We start from the raw sequence: 19,621 nt of genomic DNA, 5'->3' as shown, positions 1-19,621 counted from the left end.
CCCGGGCCGCGCACGCGGCTGGTGAAGGTGCTGAGCCCACACTTTGCCTTCCCCCGCGCCACCTCGGCGGCAGCCCGGGGCAGGTGGGCGGGGTGTGTCACCGGCGGGCGGGGCGACCGCCACAGCGCACAGCCAACGCTTGTCCGCAGGCAGTGCCGGGCTTGAGGGCCTTGGGGACCCCGGGGGTGTGTCTGGGTGTGTGGGAGCTGCACTGTCTGGGACCCTGGGTGTGACAGGGTCGTGGCCATCAGTGGGCCACATGGAACTCCCCAGGGGAGTGGGGATGGCGGTGAAATGTCAAGACAGTGGGTAGGACCACTGGCAGTCTGTGACTGTGACATATGTCAAACCTCTGTGTGTGATGTGGGGTGACCATGACCCCAGGAAGGATGTTTGTGTAACTGCCTGGGGGGTGTCCATTTCCTGAGGGGCTCTGATGCTGAGATGTGTGTCTGTAACTGTCTGAATCTCTGTCTGGTATGTGGTGGTGGTGACCATGACCCTATGGAATATATTGGTGTGACTGTTTTGCTATTGAAGTCTCTGCTTGTGTCATGTCCCAATGAAGCTCCAAGGTTGGGCTGTGTTTATGTGATGGGGTGACACTCTGTTTGTATCTGTATGTGTGGGCTGTGACTGCTGCAGGTGTCGCACTCCATGTGTCCTGGTTCAGGCATGAGCCCCTGTGTGTCCACTGCAATTCTGAGAGGTGAATGTAAGATTGTGGGACACTGCCCATATTTCAGTCTCTGTGGGAGAGCATATGTACCACATCCTTATGGGGCTACAGGGACTACAGCCCATGTCACTGTGTCCTTGCTTTGTGTTTCTGCCACTCAGGGCCAGGTCTCAGCAGTGTCTCCACACATGAGGCTGGTGACAATGGCAACATGTCCTTGCACAGTGAGCTTCTCCTGTCCCCCCATCCCAACTTGGCCCCATGCAGCTCCCAGACCTGGGGCAGGAGGAAGGCCCAGGATGCTCACGCTCAGCCACAGTGCTGCCAACTGCTCTAGGCCCATGGCAGCACCGCACTCCCACTGTCTTCTGCCCCAGACAATCCCTAGGGAGAGGAGCAAGTCAAGGGGCCCTGGACCTGAGAAGGGCAGGGCACAGAGGGGGGAAGTGAATCTCTGGAGGAAGAGGAAACTGAGAGGCGAGAAAAAGAGGAAGCAGGAGAAAATTCACAAACACAACTACAGCAGATGGAGGAGGCAAGATGGCAGAGGAAAGCCCACCCTGTCTCAGGCAGGCATTTCTTGCCTGGACGAAAGGTCTCTCTTCCATCATCCTTACCCTCACTCATTCTACTCTCAACCATCAGCCAGAAGGTACTCCCAACCCCAAGCTTCTGGGTCAATTCATGCCCCTCCTCCATTCAGAACCCTGATGGGGCTCCCACCTCCCTCAGAGGACAAGTTCCTGCTGTCCTACACCCCTGATGTGACTCAGGAAGCCATCGGAGCATAGGGCTTACATATATGGCCCCCCAACTCAAGCTGCCTAGGCTAAACTCTCAGCTCTGCTGTTTACTAGCTGTGCAGTGTCCCCATCTGCAAAGTGAAGATCAAATGGTCTCCATAGCAGGGTCAGCAAGCTTTTTCTATAAAGAATCAGATAGTAGAGACTGGGGTTGTGGCTCGGTGGTGGAGCACTTGCCTAGCACTTGTGAGGTTCTCACAAGTGGGTTTTTTATTTTTATGTGGGTTCGGTCCTCAGCTCCACATAAAAATAAATAAATAAAACAAAGGTATTGTGTTCATCTGCAACTTGAAAAAAAAAAACTAGGTAGTAAATATTTTTGACTTTGCATGGTCTCTACTCAGCTCTGCTGTGAAGTAGTGCCACAGTCATAGACAATATGTAGTCGAAGGAGTGTGGCTGTGTCCAATATAACTTTACAAAAACAGGCAGTGAGCTGCAGTTGGCTGTGGGCTGCACTTTGCCAACCCCTGCTCTGTCAGGCTGCAGGGCGAATGCAGGAAGTTAGGCGAGATGACACACCTGGCAAGTAGAACTGTTGTTACTCTCTGGCCTGCAGAGTGTTACAATCTGACTCAGCTCCCAACACCCTTCCCTTGCTCACCCTCTTCCAACCACACTGGCCTCTTTCCTCAGTTGGTCATGGCTTCCGGGTCTTTGCTTTTTCATCCTCTTTCTACAGAGAACACTCCCTGCCTCAAGTCCACCCCTAGGCTTCCTTCTTGGCTTCCTTCAAGTTTCAAATGCCACTCCCTCCAAGAGGCCCTCCCTCCTCCCCAAAGCCATCTCTCTCATTCCATCCTGCTTTATTGTCCACATGCTACTTATCACTGAACCATTATTTCTTGCTGTCTAGTCTCCCCACCCCAGAAAGTTAGGTTCCTGGTGCGCAGGAAATACTCCCTTAACCTCTCCAGGCTTCTGCTTCCTCCCTTTTGTAAGATAGGTGTTATCAGAACCCCTGAGAGTCCGTGAGTTCATGAAGGTGAGGATCTTAGAAGAGTGCCCAAGGTGCTTGACAAACAGCTTTAACTAGGGCTCACCACTGGTCCCCTGCACCTACAGGTGGCCCTTGGAACACACCACGCGCTTGGTGTTTGTGTGACGGAGGCAAATGAATGTCTTCTGGGGAAAGACGGAGAGGGAGCGCAGCGTGAAGGAGAGAGATCCACTTAGGCGCCCAATGAAACAGAGACCACCTGTCCTCTCTCACCTTTAATGAGCCCCCCAGGTGGGCTTGGGGTGCAGAAATCCTTAAATACAGCCCGGGCGCGGCGGGCGGGGCGGGGGCGGGACCGGGCCTGCCGGGGCGGGGCGGGGCGGGGCGGGGCCTCAGCTGCACTTGCAGGAGCGCACAATCATGTTGGACAGCTGCTCCACCTTGGGCTTGCGGCCCACGTAGTACACGATGGGCAGAGGCTCCAGAGCCTGCGGCACGCAGCACGGCGACGCCGATGCGCCTGGGTTGTGCTGGTTGTACAGAGCCAGGACCTGCGGACGGCCGGACAGGTCAGGGTCTGGGCCAGCACTAGCGGAGGGGGCAAGGCTGTGGCCTCCCTCACACCGCCCCTGCTCACGGTCCGCTTCCCGCTAGTCTCCCCATACCTGGTCCGCATCCCGCTAGTCTCCCCATACCTGTCAGTCTCTCTTCAGCTCTCTCCGTCTGTCCTGATCCATCTCTGCTTCTGTCTCTCCTCATCTCTTTATTCCTCCTACCCAAACCCTGTCTCCGTCTCTTGATTAAACCCAGGGTGCTTTACCGCTGAGCTACACCGCCCGCCCGTTTCATTTTTTATTTTGAGACAGGGTCTCACTAAATTACTTAGGACATTGCTAAATTGCTAAAGCTGGCTTCGAACTTTCCATCCACCTGCCTCAGCGCCCGGAGTTGCTGGGATTACAGGTGGGTGCCACCCACCCGGCTATCCATCCTTGCTTTTCTCTCTCTTCTTTTATTTAACTCACTTATTTTTTGTTTGGTCCCTGTTCCCCACAACCTTTTGAGCTAGACCCACCTTGCTGTACTGCGTGTCCAGGCTCCAAATGTAAGGGCACGGTCCCAGGCAGAAGTTCGCATGGTAGCCCTTGGGCTCATGGATCCATTTCCAACCCAGATCCTTGCGGAAGTCAATGTATAGCTGCCGCACGCAGCAGTTCTTCTCTGTGGAGCTGCAGGCAAAAGGAGCGCAGGTCAGGAGCAGAGGCAGGCCATACTGCTCCTCCCTGCACATGTGCTGGCCCTAGGTTGCTCCCCAGCCACATCTCCACCTCTGCCTCCCTTGCACCCCCTGTGGTAGTCACAACAGTAACAGTAGGGGTGCCGATCATCACTAGCACGGTTCAAGCACTCCCTCTAGTCAACCACTGTGATGAGAGCATCATCAAAAACATAATCGCATGCAGTGTGCATAATAAGCCTGTAAGAAGCTGAATAGACATCCACAGGAAAAGGCTAAATAAATCATGGCACAATCACACATGGAACATAAAAAAAGAATGTGGCCCACATGTGCTCATATGTTCTATTTGTGTAAAAAAATATTTACTGAACTACTGCTGCATGCTGGGCTAGGACCTACTGCTGGGGACAACACAAAACAGAAATCTGTGCCTTCCCAGGCCACATGCTATAGACTGTCATGTCGCTCCTTTGTTCTGGACTTGGATCCATCTCCATGGCAAATGCCCAAGTACTCACATGAGCCTCAGGTGCTACGGGATCTGGCTGATCTCAACTGTCACCCATGCTCATGTCACTCTAGCCACAATGGCTTTCCGTCTGTTCCTCAAACACAGTCCTATCCAGGGCCTCTGCACTTTCTCTGCCTGGCTTGTTCTTCCCACAGATAGCCACTCTGGATCATTCCTTCACTTCATTTAAACCTTGTCTCCAATGTCTGTCACTCAGGGAGTCTTGACTCCCAACACAATGCCTGGCACACAGCAGGTGCTCAATAAATACCAATTATACAAATGAATATCACCTCCTCAGAGAGACCTGCCTGGGCCATCTTATCCAAAATATCAATCCAAATGACTATTAATTCCATTTAGTGCAATATGATGTTGCACTTATTATAAGAAAATATGAAAATGACCATATTTCAAGTGGGACAAAATCCTGATAATTGTTGAAGCTGGATGAGAGTTAATAGAACTTCATTATATTATCTCCACTGCCTTTGTCAACATGTGAAATTGTCCATAACAAATCAATTTTAATCAGAGCAAGAGAAATAGTTCCTAATATCTATTTCCTCTGCCCCTTTCCTCTGATATATTTTCCTTCTTAGAACTTATCATCACCTTTTATTTTAATAGAGCTCCTCTGTCTTCCTCTAGGCATGGGAAATTCTGTTTCCTCCCCTAATGTCTCCCCAGTGCCTGCCAGTGCCCAGCACACAGTAGACACTCAGCAAATGTTGGATGTGTAAATTAATTGATGAACATCTGTTTTTAAAAAGCACATTGGAGGACAGTAGTGTTTATACTGCTATTTTAACCTCTATCTTTTGGCAAGATCTGCAGGCTCAGATCCAAAGGCCAGTCCTCTCCTGTCCAGCCCAGGTTCTGCCTGAGAGGAATGGGGTGTTCTGTGTGCTGGCCCTGGGCACCCCAGCTGAGATGACCAGGGAGCCTGGCCACAAAAGTTGACTCATGGGAAGCCAGGAGAACTTTACAGTCCATGTTTGTGACATGTGCAAAAAACATGATTCAAAGGTACAGGTACAGCATAATCCAAATTCTGCTATGCACCAAAAGACTAGTAGGAAATATATTCAAACTCTGGTAGTAACTTTTTTTTTTCCTTCCTCTCTCCCTCCCAGCCACCTGCTCTCTTTCTTTTTCTGTGGTATTAGGGATTGAACCCAGAGGTGCTCTACCACTGAACTACATCCCCAATCCTTTTTTTCATTTTGACAGTCTCACTAAATTACCCAGGCTGGTAATTTATAATTTATCTCAAACTTTTGATCCTCCTGCCTCAGCCTCCTAAACCACTGGGATTACAGGCATGCACCACCACACCTGGAAACAGTGACTTTTTATGTGCTAGTGTGACAGGTAGTATCTTTCTAAATTTCCCAAATCCTCAGCAGTAGGTAGGTTGTTTCTTTTAGAAGCAAAATAACCTGCAAAAGACAACCAGTTGGGCAAAATAAAAAAGAATATGTGAATATATGTAAATATGTACGGCAGAGACTCCCTCTGGAAGGAGACCCAGTAGGGCCAAGGTGGCCGCCTCTTTAGAGAGGGGCTGGGGTCAGAGTGGGGGGGGTCACTTTATCTTCCTGGGTTTGGTCTATCTGCCTGTATTTACCTGTCCAAAATGTAGCTGAAAGAGAATGGATCAATTCATTTCAAAACACCGCAGGGCAGGCTCCTTCTTCTTTCCCTTTGAGAAATGAAGAAGCAGGCCCCCCCCCCCCGCCCAGAAGGGGGGAGGCAGCGTGCCCTAGGTGGGCAGGGCCAGGTTCCCAGCAGACCCTGTGGAGCCTGTGGCCTCATCTTCCTGGGGTGACCATGCCAGTCAAGCAGAAGAAGAGGTGACAAGGAACCCCTGGAGCAAGGTAAGGACTTTCCAGGGCTGGGGGTGTGGCTCAGTGTAGAGCGCTTGCCTGTGTGTGAGGCCCTGGGTTTGATTCTCAGCACCACATATAAATCAATAAAATAAAGGTCATTCAACAACTAAAAAATTAGAATTAAAAAAGAGATCTTTCCAGGTGCCACAGGACCCTGAGAAAGGACTTAGGAAACTAAAGTTCTCACAAATGCAGCCTCACCTCTCCCCAGTTTAGATGGGCCTCGGTTTCCTGTGGGTTCAAGGAGATGGGGATGTTGGATCAAACAGGGTGTGCTTAACCTGCGGGAGGAAACACTCAGGGGGCCTCCTGACACTCAACCATCTGCCCGCATGTGTGCATGTGTATACCTGTTTTGGGGTAAAATTCTCCTGGCTTTTACCATCTTGGAGGGGGAGTCCTGGACTCCAGATGGTCCAGATCATCTTTGATCTGCGGCCCAGCTCTGGAGCTGGGGTTCTGAGTCCAAGGCTTTAAACAGTCTGTGATGCTATCACCCAAGTCAGTGGTTCCCCATGAGGGGTCCCTGGACCACCAACAGCAGCAGTACCTGGGAACTTGAGGGAAATACAAATTCCCAGACCCTCTCAATCAGAAGCCATGGGGCAGAGAATATGCCCTCCAGGTGATCTGGCGGGCTCCTCCTCATCTGTCCCAGACAGGACACACTGGGGCCCAATGTGTGCTGAGCCTGGGATTCGCACAGCCCTTGCCTTTGTGAACCTCTTCTGTCCAGTCTATCAAGACTCAGCAGGAGAAGGGACTGGGGATTTGGCTCAAATGGTAGCGCGCCTGCCTAGCAAGCGTGAGGCACTGGGTTCGATTCTTGGCACCACATAAAAATAAAGATATTGTGTCTAATTAAAAAATAAATATTAAAAAAAGACTCAGCAGGAGGAATCAGACTTAACTTCCCGATGTGCATATATAAATGCACCACAGTGAATCTCCACATCATGTAAAACCACAAGACTGGGACCCTAATTAGAATAAGAGGTACTCCACGTTTGTATCAATATGTCAAAATATGCTCTACTGTCATGTATAACTAAAAAGAACAAATTTAAAAAATGACCCTGCAGGAGCCAGGCACAGTGGCATACGCCTATAATCCCAAGAACTCAGGAGCCTGAGGCAGGAGGAACACAAGTTCAAAGCCAGCCTCAGCAATTTAGCAAGGCACTGAATAACTTAGCGAGACCCTGTCTCAAAATAAACAATAAAAAGGGCTAGGAGATGTGGCTCAGTGGTTAAGCACTACTAGGTTCAATCCCACAATAAATAAATAAATAAGACCCAGCAAGGCCTAATGCATAAAAGAAATCCACCTGCAGCCCCAAAAGACCTCTCACCTCCCATCCTCCTTAGCTACTGGAGACAGCTGTGAGGGAGGTTTCTGTTGGGGATCAAAGTGGTGTTTGAGCTGACATTAAGAACAATATCTTAGTATGGGAAGTTTCAAACTATTGCATTACAAATTACAAATTGAGTATTCCTTATTGTAAATGCTGGGACTAGAGGTGTTTCAGATTTCAGAGTGTTTTTTTGTGACTTTTTTTTTTTTTTTTTGGTCGGGGGAGGTACTGGAGATTGAACCCAGAGCCACTAAACCACTAAGCCACATCCCCAGCCCCCGAGCCCTTTAAAAAATTTTTTTTTTTGCAGTAGTAGATAGACAGCTTGCCTTTATTTTATTTGTTTAAGTGGTGCTAAGGATTGAACCCAGTGCCTCATACATGCTAGGCAAGTGCTCTGCCACTAAGCCCCAGCCCCCCAGCCCTTTTTTCTATTTTCTATTTTATTTTGAGACACGGTCTTGCTAAGTTGCTTAGGGCCTCCCTAAGTTGCTGAATCTGGCTTTGAACTTGACATTCTCCTGCGTCAGCCTCCTGAGCCGATGGTATTACAGGCGTGTACCACCACACCCAGTTCAGAGTTTTTCTTTCTTTCTTTTCTTTCTTTTTTTTTTTTAATATTTCTTAGTTTTCAATAGACCTTTATTTTGTTTATTTATATGCAATGCTGAAAATTGAACCCAGTGCCTCACACATGCTAGGCAAGTGCTCTCCCACTGACCACAGCCTGGGGTTGATTTGGAGGTATTTGCATAGACTTTACCAGGTAAGCATCTTTAATCCAAAATCCAAAATGCTCTGAAATCCCAAACTTTCTGAACATGATGTTGATGCTCACAAAGTTTCAGATTCTGGATTTTGAATTAGAGCTGTTCAACCTACATGTGACATCCTTGTGTCCTCACAGTAACAATCATCAGCTTCAACAATCATCAAGTCATAACCTCAGCATCAGCCTGATCATATATCTACCCCAACCCACTTCCTCTCTGTCACTGGGTTCTTCTGAAGCACATGCTATCTACTATGTTATTTCACCCATAAGAAGTTTAATGTAAGGTCTTGTGACTGAACTTCAGACTGCATAAAAAAATAAGTTCAATATATATCTCTAAGAAAATGAAGGTGATTTTAAATCATCACCAGTGGCTCATGAAATAACTCAGTGATAAAGCACTTGCCTAGCAAGCACAAGGCTCTGGGTCTGATCCCTAGCCCTGGGGGGGGGGGGGAACAAACACATAACCACAATGCTATGTAAACAAATTAGCAATAATTCATTGATATCATCAAATATCAGGGTTCAAATACTACGGGTTCACATTTCCCCTACTGTCTGTGTGTCTTTCTCTCTTTCTCTTTCTCTCTCTCTCTTTTGGTGATGCTGGGGATCAAACCCAGGCAAATGCTATACCACTGAGTTACACACTTGGCTCAAACAAATGTCTTTCTTTTAAAGAAAGTCTGAATAAATAAAAATTCAAATAAGGTCTGCACACTGCAATCAGTTTCAGTGCACCTTCAGATTCATTCATTCTTCCTTCCTTCCTTTCTTTCCTTATTTATTTTATTATTGAGGAACTGGAGATTGTACTCAGGGGTGCTTTACCACTGAGATACATCCCGAGTCCTTTTTATTTTTATTTTGACACAAGATCTCACTAAGTTGCCTAGGCTTGCCTCAAATTTTCAGTCTTCCTGCCTCAAGTTCCCAAGGCACTGGAATTACAAGCTTTTATTTTTTTATTTAAATGTTTTTTAAAATTCTAAGATAGGGTCCCACTAAGTTGCCCAGGCTGGACTTGAATTTATAGTCCTCATGCCTCAGCCTCCCAGGTACTTGGGAAAACAGAAGCATACCACGACCCCTAGCATCCCTTTGGATTCTTCTAAAAATCTACAGAACCATCTCTTTCTCCCCCCTCTCTATAGATAGATAGATAGATACTTCTTTATATGTACATCCCCCTCTCCTCTTTGCATTGTATTTGTGGGAGAAACTAGAACAGGTTTCCCACCATCTGAATTGGGCTGACTGCATCCCTGTGGTGTGGCTTAACATGCTTCTCTGTTTCTCTATTTTTGGAAACTTGATAGTTGAATGTACAGTCTGGATCAGATTCATTTTTTTTTCAGTACCTGGATTGAACCCAGGTTCGCTCAACCACTGAACCACATCCCCAGCCCTTTTTTTATTTTTTATTTTGAGACAGGGTCTTTCTAAGTTGCCAAGGTTGGCCTCTAATTGGGATCCTCTTCCCTCAGCCTCCCCAGCAGGTTATAGGCATGCCACCTTCAACGTTCTTAGACTGCAATACTCCAGCATCTTAGGACTCTGACATTCTGACAGCATTTCCAACTTTCTAGGATTCCCACTTTCCAACTCTTGAGGCTCGTGATGTTCTTGAATTTCCATATTTCAATGCTGCATTCCAACATTCCACAGCTCCGAGTCCATCACTCAAGGAGGTTCTGCCATCTTTCCAAGATCCCAGCATTCTAAGACCCAACATTCCAACCCCAAGCTCCAGTGTTCTAGATACCCATATTCTGGCTTTCTCCAACATTCCCGCATCTAACATTTCAACATAAGAGTCCACCGTCCTGAGCCCAATTTTCAGGATTCCCATCGGCCAACATGGTAGGTGGCCATGCTCTCAGAATCCAAATCCAATCTCCCAATTCCAAATTCCCAAGTTCTAGGATCCCAACATTCCAGCTTTCCTTGAGTACCATGCCCTGGCTTTCCATGGTTAACACTGAACTTCTGCATGCCAGAATCCCAACATTCTAGAACCCCAACTGTCAACTGTGTAGCACTCCAAAAGGCGACCTTCCCACATTGAATCCAACTCTTGGTGTCCAACATTCTAACAGCCTCCGATTCCAACACGCCAGCAAGAAGACAAGCTCATGCCCACGTTATAGGACTCCTAGTTCCCAAGCCCTGGCATTCCAAAACGAGGAACTTGTCCCAGAGCTCCCCAGGCTCAAGGAGAAGCTCAGCCAAGCACAGCACCAGGCAGGTGTCCACGGGCCAGCAGAGAGCAGCCAAGCCCCACCCTACAAGGCCCCAGCTGAAGGCTGCGGAAGTCACCTGAAGCAGTAGTTGGTGTCCAGGGCTCGGCGGTGCCGGGAGCTATGCAGGTGCTGGGCCCTCTCCAGTGGGGTGGCCATGAGGAGCAGGAAGGGCCGGTTCATGTCATGAATGGCTGCCAGGTCACCCCGGCGTCTGGGACCGATCCCTGCTTGGGTTTAGGAGATTCTCAGAGGGACGGTCAGTGAGCAGGGAGGCCAAAGGGGTCTCTCTCTCTCTCTCTCTCTTTCTCTCTCTCTGAAACACACACACACACACACACACAAACTCACACACACTCACCGTTTATGTCCACTTGGAGCACGTTATCTTTACTGTCACAGGAGCAGTGGGCGCTGAAACGAAAGCCCTCTATCTCCTCTGTGGGAAGGGGAAAGGGAAGCCAGTCTGAGGGCTCGGCTCACACAGCCCCTGCAAGAGGAGGCAGGAAGGAGCAAACCCAGGGCTCCCTCCGCCTCCCCCAAGGCACCCCACCCTGCCCTCTCTCTGCAGGTCTCTTGCACCAGGTCTTTGAGTTGCTGGCTCCTTCAGGGCTTAGCTCAAATGTCACCTCCTCAGAGAGGCCCTCCAGAATGTGCACCCCTCCCACACCATGACATCATTTTCCTTTGTCACAGCAGGATTCCCCCTCTCTGACATCTGTGTTTGGCTGTTTATTTCTCTCAGCAGAAAGCAGGACGAACCAGGACAGGGATCCTTGCTTCTCTTTATCGTCCACCAGCCTGGACCACGGTCACAAAAATAAACACTGAGTGGTATATACACACAATGAAATAGTACTCAGCCATAAAGAAGAATGAAAGTATGGCATTTGCTGGTAAATGGATGGAACTGGAGACTATCATGCTAAGTGAAATAAGCCAGTTCCCCAAAACCAAAGGCCGAATGTTCTCTCTCTGATATGTAGATGCTGACTCACAATAGGCAGAAGCTGGGGTAGGTGTAGGTTCACTAGATGGGGACAGAGGGGAATGGCGGGGAAAGGAGGGCAAATGGGAATGGGAAAGACAGTGGAATGAATCGAACATAGCTTTCCTATGTTCCTCTATGAATCCATGACCAGTGTAACCCCACATCATGTACAACCACGAGAATGGGGTTATACTCCATGTAGGTAGGATGTGTCAAAATGCATTCTACTGTCATGTATAACTAAAAAGAACAAATAAAAAATATTAAAAATTTAAAAAACAAGTGTCTACTGTGTACCAGAAGTCAGGTCCTGTTCTGAATTCTATGTGCATTATCTCTATGTGCATTATGAGGGGGTGGGTAGTCCTCACCCAAACTGCCCATTTTTCAGACAAGGACACTGACGCACACAAAACAGAAGTGACTTGCCCAAGACACACATGTGTCAAAAGGTAGGGCTATGGTGCAAATCTAAGCCTGGGCACTTTTACACACGCAGGTGAGAGATGTTTCTTGAATGAATGTGTCAGTGGTGTTTTCTAAGCTCCTACTGTGTGCCTGACCTTGAGCTGGAGTTTGGGAGTCAGCATCAACCAAGACAGACCATATCCTTCCAGGCCTTTGTCCAGTGGCCAAGGACACTCCTCCTGGTGCCCACCCCTACTTCCTAGTCCCTGTTTTATTCATCTTGTCAAATTACTACGTATCCCATGAGTCTCAACACAACCCCCCAGGAAGCCCTCCCTGACCCCCAAATGGGCTTGGGTACCTTCTCTGGGTTCCCATAGCACTTAGGACTGCCCTCACCCCAGCCCTGACCACTCTGCCTGTGCTCACACTTCTGGCCTTGATCATGCTAGGTTATTACACCTGCTAGGGCTTTGGCAAGACCTCCTAGGTATCCAGAAGGGCCTGGTGGGCCCCATGAAGGCATGAGCCAGGGTAGTCTTGGTTAGTACTGTGCCGGGCACAGAGCAGAAACATGTTGGCGTTTACTGAATGAATGCCTGAGCATGAGAGGTCAAGAAGGAAGAGTGATATGGGGACTGTGGACTCAACTGGCAATGGCTGGACACAATTCTTTTATGGACAGATTAAATGTGTCAGGCTCTCCTTGACCTCAGTGCCTTGGCACAGAGTATTCTTGCCCCTTCTTCTTTACTTGGCTGGCTCTACTCATCTCTCAGACACCAGCTCAAATGTCCTCTCTTCCAGAAATCCCTGCCTGAGTCCAGACTGGTCAGGCACCTCCCAAGGGGTCTCCTGTGGGCTGCCCACTCTGGGCATCATCACATGGCCACAGACCTGTTCTCCATTCACCCACCCAATGGATAATGAGCTTCCTAAAGGCAAGAATGGGGCCTTGTTCTGGTCACTGCTGTGTCCCCAGGGTACGGCAGAGAAGAGAGCTCAGGAAATGCATTAACCATTAATGGATTCATATATAAACCCAGGTGTGCCTCAGGGAAGAAGGTCAAGCTCAGCTCTTTGGCACAAATGTCAGATAGCGGGGTGCTAGGAAGGGGGACCCTAGAACAAACAACAGGACTGACCCCATTAAGAAACAGGGTGGGTGGGGCAGAGAGCAATCCTCACCTCCTTGGCTCAGCCACTGCCGCACGACTCCAGTGACGTCAAAGGACAACCACTCCTGCGTGTTACTGGGGGTCAGCAGCCGGTTGCTGAGGTAGCGCCAGGAATTGTTTCTGTATTTCTGAAGATGATAAATGGGGGGTAGGCAGATGCCACTATGCCCCCAGCATACACTGACTGTACCCTCACTTTGTCTGTTCCCCCAAGTAGACCTCCAGACAGTCCCCAGACACGAGCCTCCCAAGTCATCACATTGTGGGGCCTTCAGGCTCCCCCCACCCCAACACCCATGACAGATAGAGAAAGAGCCCCAGGCCCGGGTCAAGGTACCCAGTTCAGCCTCTGTCCCTGGTTCCCTGTGTCCTCTGTGGGGACCTTGGAAAACCCACAATGTCAAGCTGCTGCTAAAGTGGATTCTAGGTCACAGAACCTTCTAGAGATTCCAGGTCTCCTAGAAGCCCTAATCCTCCTAAAGACTCCATCTTTAGAGCAGCACAGTCCAAAAGAATTTCCTGGGAATGTTCTTTACCTGTGAAGTTCAAAATAGGCAGCTAACCACATCATCAGTGGTGGTGGTGCTGAGGATAGAACTCAGGGCTTTACAACACACTATGCAAGTGTTTTACCACTGAGCTATCATTTTGGGGGGGAAGGTGAGGACTGGGGATTGAACTCAGGGGACACTTGACCACTAAGCCACATTCCCTTAATGCCTCATTTTTGCTGAGGATGGCTTTGAACTCAGGATCCTCCTGCCTCAGCCCCCTGAGTCCCTGGGATTACAGGCATGCACCACCACGCCCTGCTACCACTGAGCTATCTTAAACAGTCAAACTCCTAATTAGATTCCAATCTTCTAAGCATTTAACATTGTAGGATAGTCTTAAAATTGTATGTTGTTTGTGGGGTTTTGTTGTGGTGGTGGTGGTACTGGGGATAGCACCCTTGGGTGCTCTACTGCTGAACTACATCCTAGGTCCTTTTTATTTTGAGACAGAGTCTTGCCAAATTGGCCAGATTGGCCTTGAACTTAAGATCTCCCTGCCTTAGACTCCCAAGTCACTGGGATTACAGACATGTCTCATTATGCCTGGGTAAGAATATGAAAGTTCTCTGGGATATTTTTTTTTTGTACTAGGGATTGAATCCAGGGGCTTTTAATCACTGAGCTACAATCCCCAGCCCTTGTTATTTTTAAATTTAGAGATAGGGTCTCACTAAGTTTCTGAGGGCCTTGCTAAATTGCTGAGGCTGGCTTTGAACTTGCTATCCTCCTGACTCAGTCTCTCAAGTTGCTGGGATTATAGGCATGCACCACCATACCCTGTTCTCAGAGTATGGAAGTGGTAAAGAACCCTAGGATTTAGAGATCTGAGCTCCTCCATTATTCAGGGACCATCTGTGTAGACCCTGCAGCTAGCAGCCTTCCCTCCAACCCAGTGGCCACAGCTCAGCCCCTGAGGCTGTGTCCCACTTCTCGGGCTCATGTCCTCACCTGGTACAGCTCCACGTGCTGTTCGGCTTTTACCTTGAGCCTCTGCAGACGTAGCTCTGCCTGGGACAGCAATAGAGGGTCCGGCACCGCTTCCCGGAGCTCTGATGTGTTGAAGAACATGTACACGCTGTGTGAGATGTCCTTGGTTTTCTCATAGATTTCTAGGCAGGAGGAGAGACAGAGGATATCAGGGGTTTGGCAGAGTAAGGGGAGCAGGAAGACCCCAAGTTTAAGTGTGTGGAGCTGACAGCTCTGGGTTGGGGTGCTTTTCCCCTCTGTTTCCTCCTCTGTACGACAGGACCTATCCACCTTCTCTCCCACCAGGCATCATCTATCGAACACCCACCCAGCATAGGCTGCCACCAAGAGGGGTTGCTCTGCTTGCTTAGGCTTCCCCAGGGCTTGGAACCTCAAATACAAATTTAATTGCAGAGAAAGGTTCAAAGGTCTGGGCTCTGGGATCAGAAAGTGCCTTTGCTGTTTCTCACCTGTGTGACTTTGAGCAACTCATGTCCCCTCTCTGAACCTCAGTTTCCTGTTATTCTTTGAAAAACAGCAAACTCATTGAACTCCCTGACATCCTACCTAGATTCTCCTGACGGAAGCACTGTGTAACCTGTGGCTAGCAAATCCTCTCCCTGAGCCAGATCTTCATCTGTGAGAGACCACCCAATGCCAGGACCATAGATGGTGCAGGTAAAGCATGTGACAGAGTCTGTGCACACCAGTCACTCCACAATGTGTATGTTGAAGACCACATTGTTGTAGCCAGGCACAGTGGGTCACCCTGTAAGCCCAGTATCTCAGGAGGCTGAAGCAGGAGGATCAGGAGTTCAAAGCCAGCCTCAGCAACTTAGAGAGGCCCTAAGCAACTCAGTGAGATCCTGTCTCTAAATAAAATATTAAAAAAGGTCTGGGAATGTGGCTTAATGGTTAAGTGCCTCTGGGTTCAATCCCTGGTACCAAACAAACAAACAAAAACACTATTTGTCAGATGCTGTTCAAACCATAGTACAAAGAAGACACTGAAACCTCATGACAACACTGTGAGGAAGACCCTATTGTATCCGTGTAATAGATGGAGACTGAGGCATAAAGAGACGAATAATTCAAAGACCCACAGATAGGAAGTGGCAAGCTGGTTCTAAGGACTGCGCTCTTTTAACCTCTAAATTATGCTGTCTTCCTGCCAATGTGACTTTATTATTATTACTGTTATTATGAACTGCTTCCTCCCTCAACTCCTTCTCCCAGCTGCTAGAGAAGATGAAGTTCATTTTAGGAGGGAAAGCCTGAAGTGGGGACAAGAGCATCATCTAGTCTAGGAAATGTTGGGTTGGGGATGAAGTGCAGGCAGTGAACTCTTGGATCTACTAGAGTGGTTTTTTGGAAGTCTACAAGTGGGGTTGCAAAGATGATGGAGAGAATTTGAGGAGGAAGAACTAAGGAAACCCCTTCCTGTGGCCCCTTTCCCCTAGTCCTCCGCCCCACCAGCCCTCCCCGCCCCCACAAGCCCTATTCTTGGCACAGTGGTTACTCAGCAACCCTGAAGGGAAGGGCAGAGCCTTGGTAGGGGGTAACAGATAGGGGTGGGGGGAAAGGGCAGATAGGGTTGTGGGGTACCGCACAAAGGGAGAGATAGCAGAGTCATGGGACGAGGTGTGGGGAAGACAAGCAGATAGATAAGGAATGCATGGAGAGACACACCCCGAGACCTATATGTGGGCAAAGGCAGGAATGGGACGAGGCAAGAGACGGAGAGATCGCGGGCCAGAGAGCAGACGCGGTCGAGAAGAGAGATAAGCAATTAGAGTAGAGATGGAGACAACTCAGGGGAGAAAGAGGAATCGAAGGTATCAATGTAAAACCTATATAACGAAAAAAGGCGACACAGAGAAGTAGGTGAGGAGGGGACGTCTTTTGGTTGGAGCCACAAACTGGGGGGAGGAATGCGCCGGGGCCTGGAAAGCCCATCGCCCAAGAGAGAAAGGGAAACCTGGGGGATCACCCCCAAAGCTCCGGGCCATGCGGGGTGCCTGCGTCCCCGCGTGGGCGCCGACGGGGCGGGCGCAGGAGTAGCCCCGCCCGTTGCTAGGATGAGCAAGGCGGGAGGCAACGCAGCCGCGAGGGCGGGGACCAGACCTGCCCCGTCTCGCCCCGGGCTCTGCGCGCGATCCCCGCCCCCGCCCCCAGGGCACGGGAAGGAAAGGGAAGGGAGGAGAGCGAGGCGGCCGGACGCTGGGGTTTCCCCAGCCTCCCCAAAGAGGAACTGGGGCTTTGGGGGCCAGGCTGCCAATGTTCAGCTCTGCGAGGTCCTCCTGACTCCTGGAAGCGCAGGCTCCTCCCCCCGCGCGTGGCACCCACGTGGGGCTTTCTCACCCCTACCAACTCGATTTTCTCACCTCGGTCTCTAGTGCTGTCGCCTCTTATCACACTTACCCGAGGGGTTCAGTTTCTCACTCAATCTACTGCTTTCCCTGCAGCGAGGGGACTCGCTGCTCTCAGCATGGTATGGCACCATATAACTGCTCTGCCCGCCTCGTGGGTTACAGCTTTCCCATGCCTGTGTCCCCTCTTTGTAACCCCCTTCCCATGATTGGAGTTCCTCTGACCCCCTTCCCGTGACTGATTTCACTTCCCCTGCTGGCTCGGCACTAGGGCTCTGGTCCCCAGGCTTCTCCCCGTGCATCCCAGGCCCGCTCTCCTGCTAACCTCCTTCCTTCTCCCAACGACTTTGCATCCCTTTCGTCCCTCATCTATCACACTCAACCCAGGTCACTTCTCTCCACGATCTCCCACAATCCCGCGTGTTCCTGGCGACCTCTGAAAGTGAGTCTATTCTACGCTTTTCTGGCACTTCTGGGGTTCTCCCCACCTACTTTTCTATCCTTGAATCTTACTGTCGCAACGACCCCAGAGCTTTTAGGGCAGCTTTCCCACTGCCTCTCCTTTCCCAAATGCTGGGGTCTTCGTTTCTCCCCAACCGGGCTGTCCTCTGTGCAAAGGGAATCCCACTACCTCCGTATTCAGCGCACCCCGGAGAGAAAGCACTTTTTTAAATCTCTCAATTGCTTCTTTCTCTCTAGGGGGCTCTCCCCCACGTTCCCACATACTCCTGTCGCTCTCTGAAAGTGGTCTACTTCGTTCACTCTCCCCTTCTCTCCAAGACCAGAAACCTTGGAGGAGTGGGGAGGGAGGCAGCGCCCCGGCATCCTACTTGGAACGGGACAACACACACACAATCTTGGCGACCCCGGGGGTCCCCTTCCTCCAGCCAGTTTCCTCTGCCAGTAATTTCCTCCCCGTGACCCCTGCACTCCGGCGCCCCCTGGGGGCCCTGTCCCGGCTCCCCCACCCCTCCGAGCTCACTGTTGGTGCTTTCCACCATTAGCACGCGGGTGACCTCCTTGGCGTAGTAGTCCGCCTCGGGCTCGGGCTCCGGCTCGGCGCTCTCCCCCGCCACCCGGTCGCGGGTGCTGTTGTACAAGGCGAGCACGGCCTCGGGCAGCGGGCCGGGCGGCACCTCCCCCTGGCTCGGGGGGCTGGCGAGCCGTAGCTTGGACAGAATCTGGCCACGGATGGCCTCGATGCGCTTCCGCTTCACCAGCTCCATATCGATGGTCTTGCAGGTGGATAGTCCCGCGACTGGCCGGCCGGGCGTCAGCACTAGTAGCCATAGCAGCGGTAGCAGCAGCGGCAGGAGCCGCAGCCCGGAGGGCGGCATGGGGGAGGCGGCGCCCCCCGGCCCTGCCGAGAGCGCGAACAGGACAGAGGTGGGATAGGGGGGCCCCGCCCCTGTAGGGTCTGGGGGTCTCCCGGAGAAAGGTAGAAGGGCCTCGGGGGAAGGAAATTGAAGGCCTCCGGAAGAAAGAAGCACAGGTCTCGGGGAGGCTCTGACACGGGTTGTCTCAATATCCCAGGGAGAAGATCGAGATGGGCGAGATCTGGTACCAGAAGGTGGGTGGTCTTGAATGGGAGAGCTGTGGCAGGTCTGAGAGAGATCCGTCCCCGGGGGGAGAGAGGGTCCTAGGATGCGCGGTGGCTCGGGAGACAGGCTGGGTAAGGGCGGCGTGCAGGGGGGTGCGCCCCAGGTCTGGGGTGAAGTCTTCGCGGGAGGCGGGGTTTGCGGCTCCTGAGAGCTGGTCCGGTATGGGGGCGCCGGGGGGACTCTGTGTAGGGGGCAGGGAGGGAGCGAGCGTCCGGGGCCGTGAGCGGGGGTCGGTCTGGAGTCTCCAGGTCTTGCCTCCTCGCGGGGCAGCGCCGCGCCAAGCGGTCCCCGCGTCTCCGGCTCCCAGCGGCAGCGGAAAAGTCTCAAAAACTTTTTTTCCTCTTCTCCCAACCAGCTCGTCCCTCCTCCCGCTCCTCCTCCCCCTCCTCCCCGCGGTGGCGGCGGCGGCGGCGGGGGCGGCAGCGGCGGGGGCGGCAGCGGCTCGTCTCAGACTCAGGGGCCTCGGGCTGCTGCTCGGCTCCTTCCTCCGCAACGGGCGGAGGCCGGCTCCGCGGGCGGCTCAGAGCCGGGGGTGCCCCGGAGGGGCCGTCCCCCTGCCCCGGCCGGGGGCCTCGCGTCTGGCGGATCCGCGGCGGGAGGAGGGAGGGGGACGGCCCGGGGCGCGAAGGGCGGCGACGGCGGCGGTGGGGACCGGCTAGGGCGGCGGGGGTTTTGAGGCCGCCCCGGCCCCACCCAGGAAGCGCGCGGGGCGGGGGCAACCCCCAGGGGGAGGGCATGGGGGGGCCACCGGCCTCATCTCGCGTGGGCGGGCTCCGAGGGGGGTCCCTTCAGCCCCAGGGGGAGGGGGCAGGCACCCCGGCTCCGCCCCGTGGACAGGGTGCTGCCTCCTGGCGGCTGAGCCATACTAGAGCGGGTGGCGGAGATTAGCGGTGGCTTTGGGGGTTGGTGTTGGGTCAACGAGAAAATGCAGACCTGGCAGGGAGGGCTCAATGGGAGATCAGGGATAAAGGGAGAGGGGATCCGAGGAGGGGGACCCAGAAGGGGAAGAAAGTGAGAAACTGGGGCAGGAGATGACTTCTGACTTCTGTCACGAGATGGAGGCGTGAAGAGAGAAGGTGTCGGTGAAAGGATGGGCAACAGGACATATGACAGATG

General features: G+C 51.6%; 1 protein-coding gene across 1 annotated transcript; it reads right to left on the bottom strand.

Moving 5' to 3' along the window:
* Window positions 1–2,661: 2,661 nt before the first annotated feature.
* On the bottom strand, window positions 2,662–19,204 carry TGFB1 (transforming growth factor beta 1). Its single transcript, XM_081275277.1, has 7 exons — window positions 17,887–19,204; window positions 14,518–14,678; window positions 13,026–13,143; window positions 10,800–10,877; window positions 10,518–10,665; window positions 3,498–3,651; window positions 2,662–2,973 (listed from the first exon to the last, which is right to left on the bottom strand). The coding sequence occupies exons 1-7, from the start codon at window positions 18,239–18,241 to the stop codon at window positions 2,815–2,817; spliced, it is 1,173 nt and encodes a 390-aa protein (XP_081131403.1). The 5' UTR covers window positions 18,242–19,204; the 3' UTR covers window positions 2,662–2,814.
* Window positions 19,205–19,621: the final 417 nt, after the last annotated feature.

The sequence above is a fragment of the Spermophilus citellus genome (genome assembly GCF_964194105.1).
Source record: "Spermophilus citellus genome assembly, chromosome: 18".
NCBI classification, from domain to species: Eukaryota; Metazoa; Chordata; class Mammalia; order Rodentia; family Sciuridae; genus Spermophilus; species Spermophilus citellus.
The sequence above is the reverse complement of the archived record's forward strand: the minus strand, read 5'-3'. Positions and strand labels throughout refer to the sequence as shown.

Coding starts and splice junctions, on each gene's coding strand:
- TGFB1 (XM_081275277.1), bottom strand. CDS start 18,241: ATGCCGCCCTCCGGGCTGCGGCTCCTGCCGCTGCTGCTACCGCTGCTA. Junction 13,144..14,517: donor AGCACGTGGAGCTGTACCAG/GTGAGGACATGA, acceptor TATCATCTTCAG/AAATACAGAAACAATTCCTG. Junction 2,974..3,497: donor TGGACACGCAGTACAGCAAG/GTGGGTCTAGCT, acceptor GGCCGTCCGCAG/GTCCTGGCTCTGTACAACCA.